Source organism: Pristis pectinata, chromosome 3, assembly GCF_009764475.1.
Source record: "Pristis pectinata isolate sPriPec2 chromosome 3, sPriPec2.1.pri, whole genome shotgun sequence".
NCBI classification, from domain to species: domain Eukaryota; kingdom Metazoa; phylum Chordata; class Chondrichthyes; order Rhinopristiformes; family Pristidae; genus Pristis; species Pristis pectinata.
Genome location: NC_067407.1, coordinates 52281389 through 52295240, shown reverse-complemented (window position 1 = coordinate 52295240; position 13852 = coordinate 52281389). Strand labels below are relative to the sequence as shown.

Below are 13852 nucleotides of genomic sequence, written 5' to 3'. Positions count from 1 at the left end.
TGAAAATCTCATGCCAAATTCTAGAGATGTTGATGCCAGTGCCTATGTTTATAATGGCAGGGGTATTGGAGAGACAACCACCTCTATTTTCAGAATAATCCCCTGTCATGCAGGAGGATTTGGTATATAGGTGAGGAGGGTTATTAAGTCCAGACTGGACTGGAACAAAAGACAAAAGCAACTTGTTAAAAATCTGGGTTCAACCAGAATTGGGTTGCTCACTTTGTGGGCATTTCAGCAAGCCTAGAATGGATACGTATAGCATAGCGGTTAACGTAACGCTGTTACAGCACTAGGGACCTGGGTTGAATTCCACCACTGTCTGTAAGGAGTTTGTACGTTCTCCCCATGTCTGCATGGGTTTTCTCCGGGTGCTCCAGTTTCCTCCCACATTCCAGAGACGTACGGGTTAGGAGCTGTGGGCATGCTGTGATGGCACCAGAAGAGTGGCGACACTTGCGGGCTGCTCCGCAGCGCATTCTCAGTAATGCAAGAAGATGCATTTCACTGCGTGCTTTGATGTACATGTGACTAATAAATAGATATCTTAAATAAATATCTTAAAATGTTCATACTCAGTATGTGCACATAGAAGCATGCCATTAAGCTCAACCAATCCACAAGACGATTTCTACACTCAGGCCTCCTCCAATCTTCCCTTATTTAAAATTATCCTTTTCTCCCTCATCTGCTTATTCAGTCTTCCCTTAAATGCATCTTTACTACTGGCTTCAGCCACTCCCTGTGGTAGTAATTACATATTCTCATAATTTTTGGCAAAGAGGTTCCTTCTTTATTCTACATTAAGAAATAAACAATTGTCTATATGTTCCTTTTAAGTTTCAAGTGGTTCTTGTGGAGATATGACTGATACATAAAACATGGTATAAGATTTCTTTATTACTCACAAGTACATCGAAACACAGTGAACTGCATCTTTTGCATAGAATACACAACATTGTGGGCTGAAGGGCCTGTATTGTGCTGTGTACTGTTCTATGTTCTGGGGGCAGCCCACAAGTGTTGCCATGCTTTCGGAGCCAACATAGCATGCTCACAACTTCCTAACCCGTACGTCTTTGGAATGTGGGAGGAAACCGGAACACCCAGAGGAAACCCATGCAGTCACGGGGAGAACGTACAAACTCCTTACAGATAATGGTTGGAATTGAACTCAGGCTACTGGCGCTGTAATAGCGTTACGCTAACCGCTACACAACTGTGCCTGCCCTATCATTCAATGTACAACCATGAATTTAAACTCCTGAACATAAATCATTGTTTTTTCTTATGATATAATGATAATTTAGATTCATTTTTGATTAATAATCTAGTTGTTGCTTAGACATACAGTCATGCACAGAAGGGAAGGAACCTCAAAGGATTAAACGCAAAGTATTCAGCAAAATCGGTCTTTGAAGCATAAAGGAAAACAGATGTTATCATTAACAGTGAAGACAACTCAAGCTTATGAAAAGCAAACTCACTGCTGGAGAGTTAATGCTGATAATTTGAATGGGGGAAATGTTAAGAAATAAAATTAAAGACAGGGAGGGAAAAATGAAAAAAATGGAAAACTACAAAAGGGAAAAGAGAACAGGGAATGAAGATTGATAGAGATATGAAAAGTGGAAGTCAAGATTGATTGAAGGAGAAAAAAAATAAGAAAAATAAGAAATAAGAAAAAAACTAAAGAACCAAAGAGGTGTAGGAAATAAGGTATTATAAAGGGAAGTGATAGTGGGTAATAAGGAAGAAATAATAAGAGAAACAAGGACAGAAGGAACAGGAGGCAAGATAACTAAATGGAGAGAATGGAACAACTAAAATGGAGTTTAAAAAACTGAGCATTATTTAATCTAAATCCATTTACTTATAAGATTTCAAAACCAATTACCATTTCATAGATAATCTGCAGTTAAGCATTTGTCATAAATATCTGACAAATTCCTATCCTGATTTATTACCATTTTGTTCACAAAATAATCACAGCAATATTCTTTACACATTGGTTCAGTATTGAAAATACTACATCTGTAAAACAAAAAGGTCAATTTTAAGAATAATTAAAACAGCCGAATGACAAGATTATTCTTGGCTCTCAATCCTTGCAAAATTCGAAATATTTATGCATATCAATAATGCATTTCCAAGTTCTTACTATTGGCACTAAAATTTAGGTACCATAACAGTCATCACCATATAAATTCTACACATTAAAATGTACACCTGTGAAGCTGTTTGAAAAATTATTAACTTCACAAAAAATACTAAAATGGAGACATGTTGGGCATAGGGTAGTCCAAAACTGCATGGGAAATGTGGAAGAAATTCAGCATTCTGCAGTATATCTTTTAAAGATGATATAACTTGTAGGGCTCACTGTTTTTAGTTGTGGAAGGGCCTTTTATGTGTTCAGCAGTAATTGGTGGAATTTGTAAAAATCCTTCAGAGGGGTTGATTTCTATTCAGACCAGTTCGAGTTTGGTTTAAACCTGACGACTCTCATTTCAAGAGAAATGAGCAGATGAAGGTGTTGACTCAGTGGAAAGTGTAACCATCTCCAAGTTCAAATCAACTGTATAGAAATGCGGTACCCTAGCTTGCCTAATGTACATGCTTGGAACGCTCTGTGGATGACACCAGTGGCCCTGCCTAATACACACCTGATTTCTGGACAATTCAATGAGAAAGCTGACTGTTTTCACTGTCAGGTTTGGTCCACCCGAGTCATAAATTTACTGGAGAATCAGATTTTTCAGGTCTCCCTTGCAATTTCTTCAGCCATAAGCATGAAATTGCTGGCAGCTTAAACATCTTGTGCACTAGATCACCATTACCTGTTCATAAGGGATCCTCAAGCAAGCATCAACTGTTTATAAGTACCATAATCTATACTGTTATCATATTGGAAGAGTAGCACATCTTGTCCTTGTTAGCTTCATGACATCATCGTGGGAGCGGCTTGTTTGATCCAAAAATGACTAAAGGCTTACAATCCATGACTAATGCAAGGGCTACTCTGAGAGGAATTGTGTGAAGATGAATCACACCAAAGTTGATGGTCAATGACTCCAATGCTTCCTTTTCATCTGGGCATTATTCCTCTCACAAGTTGTCAGTGCTTGAGAAGCTTTGTTTTCAGCCATTCATACCTTGTATCTTTTACATGCGAATAACATCCCTCTGCTATAGTTAGAGTCACTGCTTGCACTCATTTTAAATTTGCCATGCATTTGTTCTCATACTGTTGGGGTTCACCCTTCCTTAGCAATTTGAAGGGAGGCATTTGCAGTATGAACAATTGTGGCAGAGTGTTGTAGCAAACACAGAAATTATCTTAGCTCCTGCAACAATTTTTGGTTAAGTATGAATGCTACTTCCTTTTTTACTGAGTGAAGCCCTTTTTAATCCCTCTTTAGGCCAAGGCTGACACTTTCCTTCTATAAAGTATTCTTGCTCTGCTTCAGCTTGAAATCATGATTGCAGAGTCTCTGGAAGACTTTATTCATCACTGCCACACTGCTTCAGTTTGTGTAGCAACCAAAATGTCATCCTGATTACAAAGACAGTGCAACACCAGGCCCATAATGACTTGGAACATAGTCAAAGTCAACTGCATGCTTCAGGGCAACTTCACATATGAATATCATGCCTTGATCCCATTGACTATGAGATATTGTTGACTTTCCCGATCTACATTAAGCTGGGCACAGACATGTGGTAAATTGAGTTTACTTAAGATTTTAAAAGGGAGAACATCGAAATCTCTTTCTGATTGTTTGCATTTTATTGTGTACTATTTTTCCATATGAATGATTGTAGACCATTATTTATATTTACTCATTTAACTTGTTTTTAATCCCCACGAGTATGAAACTCCAAATGGATTTTTCTCACGAAAACCACATCAAATAACAGCAAATATTAAGTTTAAGCATGTTGTGCTCATCTAGAAATCTCATCCTGCACAGAATAAGTTCACTACAAATTAGAAATGTACATGTTCACTTCAAAAAATTCCCATCATCCTGCAAATATCTTTTAATAACTTTGGTCACACTTTTGATAATGATTACTATCTTTTATCATTGAGCAGATTTAAAAAAAACAATAAAAACCTCCAAATCTTTGTTTTTAATATTCTAGAGCAAAATTATTATATGGTATATTTTTACCCAATTCTGTTGTGGAATGGATGGCACAATTGATTTTTTATTGCTGTTCGCATTGCTATGTTGAGGACTCACAGTTCACACAATGAGAGACAGTAACTTGAACAAGAATAATCAGTTGCAGGGGAACATGAGCTGAGAATAATCCTCTTAATTTTGTGTTTTGATATTCCTGAAAATAAACCAAGCTGAAACGTTGCAACTAAGAGTGTAGAACAACCATTTTCTGAGCAATTTTCAGCACACATTCTGATATTTATTTTCACCTTCTATCTACCCAAGGCCACCCTTGACTGTAAATTTACAAATCAGCTATTTATCCTAGATCTTCATTAGAGGGCTTTAGCCCTTCTTGCCAAAGCCCTCCAATAAAGATCTAGGAATGATCTGAACAGATTGTTGTGATTCAAATCTTTTCAACCAGCTTCCACTCCACTGCAAATCAATTTTAGAGTTTGGCCTTGGACTCCTTGTATGCTCTTTGAGAAGTTTTCAAAAGTAGATACAAGTCAAAACAACTATTCTTTTCATTTTCCCTTTCAGGTTTGGGGTGCTCAGAGCAGAAAAAAAAACATCATTCTAAATATTTTCCAAAGAGATGACCATTCAGGCAGTAAAGAATAAAAGAGCCAATGAAAGTATAATGGGCTATTATAGTGAGCAATGGTTAAAAGAAAACAGGTATCCAGAACATAACAAGAAATCTGCAGTTTACCAGCATTATTTCTAAGACATAAAATATTTGTAATTGGCTGAAGTTCCTGAATATTTTCTGAAAATTACAAACAATTCTTTTCCATTTCATCACCCAATGGTTTCACTTACATGACTGTGGGATCAGGAATAGGCCATTGTCCTTTGAAAATTCTGACGATTTAATTCTAATTCCCTAATCTTTCTTATTATCTCACTGTATACTGCACTCCCAAATATCTACTTCTGCCTCTGCACTTATGACCTTATGGGACAACGTGTCCTGTATTTTCACAATATGTACAACAGATTTACTTTTGGAAGTTATACCAAACTATTGAATCAAAATGTTCCTTTGTTTTAGACTTCCTCAAATCAAAAAGACCTTTTCATCAATAATGCGAATTGCTTCCCATATTTTAAACCCTTTTTGCAGATTAATGCTGAGTTTATTCATCTCCAGGAAAATAACGCATCACCAATCCCTTAATTCCAGGTACTATCTTGGGATTTTAAGATTTATTCACCCACTTGAATTTGATAAATAAATCTTTCAATAATGTGTATGATACAATTTTTTTTCTTGGTCCAAATCATGAATGTTGCTTCTACTTATAGTTGCACTTTCTGTAATTAACTGTTCTATTTATGGAACTTGAGTGCCACAGTTTACAGAAATAGTGATGCTCTTTTACAGTACTGATTTAGTATCTTTGGATTTTATGAGCTCATATTTTGAAAATGTAAAGCTTGCATCCTTGTATTTGAATACAAAGCCCTTTGATGGCACCATGATTCTTATCAACGATGTATCTTAGCTTCCACATTACACAAACTTAGGTTTGTGTATCTTGGGTTTCCACATTCCTGTATCTTTATCCATGTTTGGAGCAAGTTTTGTTCATTTTAGCAGAGATAGAAATTTGTCTTTGGCTTTGTGCGCTGTTTGTGTATATATAGACGTGGCTGCACATTGTACCCTAATTAAAGTAGAACGTATATGCAATTGCTGCTGTATGTACATGTGTATTGCAGGCAATCAGCAATGAATTTCCATCTCTTAAGCTTTTCATACACACAGACCAGGGCATTTTGTCAATACCTTGATTTGCTTTTCAATTGTAACAAATTGGCAATTTTACAAAACAAGGTCAAAGTCCACACAAGACTAAAGTAATGAGAATAGGTCAAAATTTTTACAAAATTATTTACCGAAATATAAAACCCTTCAGATGTATCATTTGTTAAGTACAAATGTTTTTATTATGGATGAAGATTGGAAATACTTAATGGAAACAGTTGTGCTTACCAAGTAAAAATGAGGCACAATAAAGTTGATATAAGAATAAGAACCTGGTTGAACATTGCAGACTGGGTTCGTTGGATTGCTCTGTGGAGATCATTCTAAATTAATAAAAAGAATAAAGAACAGTCAAAATTAAAAAATAAAGCTAATAATCCATTTGATTTTAACTTGAATAAAACACTCTTTTCATTTTTGAGAGGCAAGTTGTGTGTGTTGATGGTATATTGAAGTTTACTACCTGGAATAAATTTCCTCAAACAAGGCTAGATACAAACAAAACAGATTGTATTTGTACTTATCAACAGGTTTCACAAGTTACTTACAATTAATTATTAAAATGGCTCAAGTTAGTATAACTTAGAAAATTATACAACTATGAGATAATTATTGCTGATAGATTCTGCATTTCTGAATTCTTGTGACTGGATGAGGTCTTACATTGAGGTGTTCCATGCAATTATTTGAAGACTCACAGAGGAATATAAAAGCTATTTCCTTCCCTTTGAAGCTTCTCATACTCACAATCATATTCTCCAGGGCATGCTTGGCTAACCAGCAATTCAGAAACACTGGGATGAATAGATTTCTTAAAGGCGACCAAAATATCTGAAAAGGAACCGTTTAATTGAATGCAATTTCAGAGAACTTTGATACAAAGTATATAAAAGAAAACATGATATAATGTAAGTCATTTCAATACATAGCCCATTGTTACTGTGGGGCCTTGTTGTACAAAGATTGTCACAAAAGTAGGACTCGACCTGAAACGCAAGGAGAAACAAAAGGTTGCAGATGCTGGAATCTAGATGAAATCTAGATCTCCATCTCAGGAGATTCCTCATCCACCGACGACATCTACAAACCCACTGATGCCCACAGCTTCCTCAATTACAGCTCTTCTCACCCTGTCTCTTGCAAGGACATGATCCCTTTTTCTCAATTTCTCCACTTCATCTGCTCCCATGATGAAGCTTTCCACTCCAGGACATCCAAGATGTCCAACTTCTTTTCTCACCTTGGCTTCCCTCAGACTGTGGTTGATAGAGCTCTCACCCGCATCTCTGCTATTTCCTGCACCTCTGCTCTCACCCCACCACCCCTCCCAGACCCAACAGGGAGAGGGTCCCCCTTGTCCTCACATTTCATCCTACCAGTCAACATACCCAACACATCATTCCCCGCCACTTCTGCCATCTCCAATGGGACCTCACCAACTCTGCTCTCCCCTCCCCACCCCTTTCTACCTTTCGCAGGGATCGCTCTCTCCGCGACTCCCTAGTTCACTCCTCCCCCTACCCATCCCACTCCCACCCCATGGATTTTCCACTGCCCCGCCATAGGTGTAAAACCTGCCCCTATACCACCTCCATCCAGGGGCCCAAACAGTCCTTTCAGGTGAGACAGAGATTCACCTGCACCTCCCTTAATATCATCTACTGCATTTGGTGCTCCAAGTGTGGCCTCCTCTACATTGGTGAGACCAAACTCAGACTAGGTGACCATTTCGCCCGACACCTGCACTCTGTCTGTAACCATCACCTGCATCTCCCCATTACCAGTTACTTCAACTCCCCCTCCCACACTATCATTGATATGTCAATCCTCAGCCTCCTCCACTGCTAGGAGAAATCCAAACATAAAATGGAGAAACAACACCTCATTTTCCATCTTGGAACCTTAGAGCCTAATGGCATGAACATTGAATTCTCCCACTTTAAGTATTGCCCTCACCCACCCCCTCCCCGATCATGCTTCTTTTCTTCCCTTTCCAACCTTCTCTCTTTTCCCTACCCCCTTTTTCTCTCTCCTTACCTTTGACCCATCCCCTGGTGGATCTGCTCTCCCGTCCTCCCCCGCACCTGCCTATCACTATCTCTCACCTGCATCTACCTATCACCACCTTGTGCCCACCCTGCCTCCCCTCTTTTATCCACCTATCACTGCTCTGCTTTTCCCTCCTATATATTGGGCTTCCCCTTTTCCTATCTTCAGTCCTGAAGAAGGGTCCTGACCCGAAACATTGACTGCCTGCTTTTCTCCACGGATGCTGCCTGGCCTGCTCAGTTCCTCCAGCATCATAGTGTTTTTCAAACGTAAAACATATTGGAACATTCTAAGGATTGGACAAATAACACATAAATGGAAGTTCTTTCTTTCACTTTTATATTTCCAGACAAGATAAATCAACTGCTGGAAATAAAAGATAATGAATACTTTTGACTTTAATGTTTATTAAAGTAGATTTTTATCACTTCATGTGAGAAGTGTTCTATTTGAGTACAACATCAGTTTAGGTCTACAAATCACCACATTATTTTTGAAATGACTACCTGTTACTACCAATAGGGAAATCTCTGCCACCTTTCCGGTCTATACCATACTCTAGAAAGGTAGCAGCATCAGCAGAAGACTGGTGCAGCCTTTGTAGATCTGAATTTAGACTATGGCATGGTCGGGCTTACAGAACTGACAAAGATCACCTCTGCTTCTAAACACTACATCTATTATGAACAAAGCTGTAGGTGACTGCTTAACCACCTTGAAACTAAATCAGATCGCCTGAATAAGTTGGCAATGGTCTGCCACAGACCCAGTACTCATATTAGCACTTTACAACACCAACATGAAAGATTTGCCATCAAAAGAGTCAAGCAGATTTGCACGCAAGGATGAACTCACTCTGACTACACATGGCTCCATATACATCACTGAGTCTACACTGAACTGAGACTTAAAGATCACAGAGGAACACAAAACACCAAATCAGAAGGTTCAAGCCAAATCCCCATACAAACATTCAGTGCTTTTCATCTTGATGAAAGTGCCAAAATCTTGAATGCTTTTTGCTGCAACAAATGAGAGAAATGAGCCCACCCCAGTTTGTCTCAATCAGGCTAGATTGTACACTGACTTTCAAAGACCACCTAAAGGTAGCCAGTAAGACAAAGACGAGGACAAAGGATTAAACTGATCTGGAAACTAATAAGCATAAGTTGGAGGACATCTGCATCAATGCTGTGGATGTCAGTAATGTCCCTTGCATACCAAGTACAAGCCTCTGACTCCATCATTCAGGAGGGTCCCTCCACAAAAGCTTTATGAGGTACTCATGAGACCACATCTATAATACTATGTATGGTTTTGATTCCCTTACTTGAGGAAAGATACATCATCAGAAGCAGTTCAGTGAAGGGTTTCTAGGATGATCACAAGTATGGAGGGATTGCCTTATGAGGAAAGACTGAATAGGATGCATCTGTACTCACTGAAGTTCAGAAGAATGAGTGCCAATCTTATTTAAAATAAGATTCTTAAGAGGTTTGATGGGGTTAAATGCTGGGAGGTGGATTCTCCTCATGGAAGAATTTCAGATCAAAAGGCATAATTGCAGAATAAGGAGGTGCTCATTTAAGGCTGAGATGAGGAAGAATCTTTTTTCTCTCAAAGGTGAGTCTTACCACACTTTTAATTTCCATTACAGTCTTGACATTAAAGTCTTACCTTAAAATTACTTACCTCAGAAAGCTGTAGTGGCTGGATACTTGAATATATTCAATGTTGAGAGAGAGAGATTTTTTAATTAATAAGGGAGTCAGGGATAATGGAGATGAGGCTGGAAAGTTGACAAGGAAAGGTAGATCAGCCATGATCTTGTTGAGGGACCAAATAGTCTATTCCTGTTCCTGCATTTTTATTGTTTTATAAAAAGCCAAATGCAACTCGAATGGAGTCACAGGTTAGCAACTTATGAAAGTCCTAACACGTAGGGCTGCCTGGCTTTGATCTTCCAATGTATCCCATGGTCACCTTGAAACCGCAAAGCAGATGTGGGCAATTGATGAACAAATAGAAATTAAGAACTTCTTCCATATAATGAAGTTGTAATCAGGACAGACTACATAGACACATAACAACCTAATATTCATTTCATAAAGAGAAAGGAGGCAACCACAGTGATAAACTGTGCCTACCTTACCACCCCTAGCCTCCATCTGAATACAATGGTGTTGATATCCAAGTGTTATAGATAGCCACATGAAAGAGAGGGAACAGTTTTTGACAGCTTTAATGATGTTTTCAATTAACAGTTTAACTTTCTCATGGTCTTCATGTGTATCTCCTTTACAAAGCCAAAATAATCAGAGTATGCAATAAGTATCCATTAAGTTTAATAAGGTACAGAAAGCTGCAGTATAATTTTACTGTCACATTTAAGTAGATTGATAATACCATGTTTTAACTAAATTCATTGACAGTTTTATGCAGCTGAGAATGAATCTAAACTCTGCTTAGCATATACGGAACACATTTTTTCATTAAGGAAGACAAAATGAACTCTTGTCACCTTATTTTGCAGTGACTCACAAGCTTTGCGTGTGCAGATTTAATGGATATTTGAAGCCTATCCTTTACTAATTACTAAGATTTCTTTATTTTTTGAATTACAGGTTAAATACTGCAAGACATGCAACACAGGTTTAATTAAAAGTCTTTGCAAAATACTACAGAATACGTCCTCAAGCTGTCAGATGTGACCTTCACACAACTTTTCAGCAGTAAGCAGCATGGGTTTATTCAACCCATGCTTTTATATAAAACTATCAAAAAACATTTTGTTGAAATACAGCCCCAATGAAAGTCATGAGCAATCTGTTGAATATGTTCCTTACACTTGAACGATTTTGTTTTAATAATCTCTGCCAGCCGGGCCCCAACTTAATATTTGATGTCAGAGACAGACTTACTGTGATGATAAAGGGCACAGTGTTGATCATCTCCAGGATGAAGGGTATTCGTAGAATTTGTTCCCAAATGTTCCCCTTTCAGAAGAAAATAACCACAGATAAAAGGTCAGTGATTTCAGTATAGAACCAAAAAAGCTACAAAATATAAATAAGCACTAATATCCAAAGCAGCTCAGTATGAAAGGGTATTTAACCTGCTATGTCTAGAAATGTTATGAAGGTGGTGATGGAAGCCCATGTTCACCTTCATGTCTGATGTGCTCAGCACGTTAGAATGAGATAGCACAGGAGGAACCTGTTTGTTGCAATGTGTCTGTGCACGCCCTTTGGTGAACCCATTAATCCCAAACCACTCTTTTCCACAGGTTTTAAAAGATTTTTGCTTTAAAGTTTTTAATCTGAGTCTTCAGATAATTGCCTTTCAATCTGCTTCCATCAGCATTTTAAGCAGTGTATTTCAGTTCATCACTTGTATGTAAAAAAAAGTCTTCCTCTTAACTTTTGCAGATCATCTTAAATGTGAAGTTACAGCATTACACTACTGGAAACAGTTTTCCATTTAATCTATTCATGATTGATTCACAAATTTATTAAATCTCTATCTTCTAAGGGAGCGACCCCAGTACTCTGTGCTTGCCACATAATGTATCCATGTAATTTCCTTAGCTCCATTCTTATAAATCTCTTCTGCATCCTTTCTTAGGTGACATCCATTAAACATTTGATCTCCACATGTGGCCACAAATATTGCCCAGCTTCGGGCATAGTGAACACTTGATTTATAATCTGAGTTCAACAGTTAACAATTCAGGTCAAAGACTTGAAGAAGTTTTGATGAAAGGTTTTCGACTCGAAATGTTTTCGACCTTAAATGTTCACCATTGTTCTTTCCACAGATGCTGCCGGACCTACTGAATTCTACCAGCACTTTCTGCTTTTATTTTTAAAAATATGTAACTTGGCTTCTTACCTTTCTGCCTCACAGGTGTGAAAGCTTCATTGTGATTAAATAAACTCACACATCATCTGCCAAGTCAAAACTGGCACTGGATCGGAGAGTAGACTCTCCAACTTATGGGAAATCCAGTGGTGGAGCTCAACTAGCAAGTTCAAGGCTTCCACATTCCCATGCAAGTCTCAAACTTGCCAGCCCTCGCAAAGGTAAATGCTAGTAGTTCCCTGCAAGACTGCCAGCAAAACTCATTAAATTCCAGGCAATACATCTTAATATAAGTTTAATAACAGGAGATCCCCACGATGGAAATTGCTTAACAGTGTCTGTTGACTTAAGCAGCTGGTTAGATCAAGTACTTCAAGGGAAGTCCATTTACTTCAGTGAGGTCATTATTCTAGAAGTTACTGGGGTTATCGACAATATGTCTTTGCGAAGTACCTTGAAACATTTACCTACGTTAAAACAATTTCATATATCCAAATTGCTTATCTTGCCAATCATTACAAACAACTTCATTTTGGAATATTCCTGAAAGCCAAATTACAGCATCAGCTTTAGTCACAGAACAACAAAATCTGAATGCAACATTAACACCCAGTTCTTACTCTGATTCCAACCACTGCAAGTCACAAGTGTAGCCCAGACAACAGCCTTCGTCAGGCAAGAGCTTAATTAATTTTTATCGATGCACCATAGAAAGCATCCTGTTCGGATGTGTCACAGCTTGGTATGGCAACTGCTCTGCTCGAGACCACAAGAAACTGCAGAGAGCTGTGGACACAGCTCAGCATATCACAGAAACCAGTCTCCCTTCCATGGACTCTACACTTCTTGCTGCCTCAGTAAAGCAGCCAACATATTCAAAGACCCCACCCACCCCGCATATTGTCTCTTTTCCCTCCTTCCCATCGGGCAGAAGATACAAAAGCCTGAAAGCACGTACTACCAGGCTCAAGGACAGTTTTTATCCTGCTATTACAAGACTATTGGATGGTCCCCTAGTACAATAAGAATGGACTCTTGACCTTACAATCTACCTCGTTATAGCCTTGCACCTTATTGTCTACCTGCACTTTCTCTCTAACTGTAACACTTTATTCTGCATTCTGTTATTATTTTCCTTTGTACTACCTCAATGCAAGGATGTGATGAAATGATCTGTATGGATGGCATGCAAAACAAAGTTTTTTCACTGTACCTCGGTTCATGTGACACTAATAATCCAATTTAATAATTTACCAATTGTAACAAATTTAAGTTGGAGTCCCATAATGTACTACAAATGCAGGCCAACACTAATTGAATATGGCCACAACTTTAATGAACTGAATTGTTTGCCATTCTTACAAAAGGACTGCAGCATAAAAATCATTCATGTACTTCCTTGGCAGCTTATATTTTCATTTATCCTGTTGTATTCAAAAACGCCAACCTTATTTAGAGAATAACTATGATTTATTAGAGTACAGGTAATTTTCCCATAGCCTTGGATCATGACCATGTTCTAACACTCAAATCCAAAAATACAGAATGGATCAAGTATCCAACTGAGGCATGATGGAACACATACTTTGCATTTTAATACCGTAGTTCATAGTCTCTTGGGGGGATTTATACAATACTGTTTAGTCAAAATACAAATGGCTCTGCACCTTCCACAGTTTTATCTGGCAAAGGGGTCTAACATAAACCCAAGCAGGGAAAAATATCTGAAGACTACAAGCACAAGAGAGCAGGATTGTCAATAGTTCTGCAGTCAATGGATCAAATCTAACAGCACACACATTTTATCAGAAGCTTTTTCAGCTTATTGCCATTACAGAGTCCAGCAGCGCATCAAGATCTGTGCACAGAACCAGAACAAGCCCACAAATTAAAGAATTGTCAGGATGCATTCCAGAATAAGCTAAGTTTACATATATTAATTGCATGTATGGTATTCAATGTGCCTAGTTTTACTAATTTTTCACCACTTGGG

General features: G+C 38.2%; 1 protein-coding gene across 1 annotated transcript in view; it reads right to left on the bottom strand.

The window, feature by feature from the left end:
- LOC127568103 (potassium channel subfamily T member 2) overlaps positions 1-13852 on the bottom strand; it is a 546938-nt gene that overhangs the window by 328407 nt on the left and 204679 nt on the right. Inside the window, exons 7-9 of the mRNA XM_052011419.1 lie at positions 10920-10994; positions 6697-6780; positions 6178-6272 (exon numbers count right to left, since the gene is read on the bottom strand). Coding sequence (XP_051867379.1) covers positions 6178-6272; positions 6697-6780; positions 10920-10994 — 254 coding nt within the window. The remainder of the gene's footprint in view (positions 1-6177; positions 6273-6696; positions 6781-10919; positions 10995-13852) is intronic.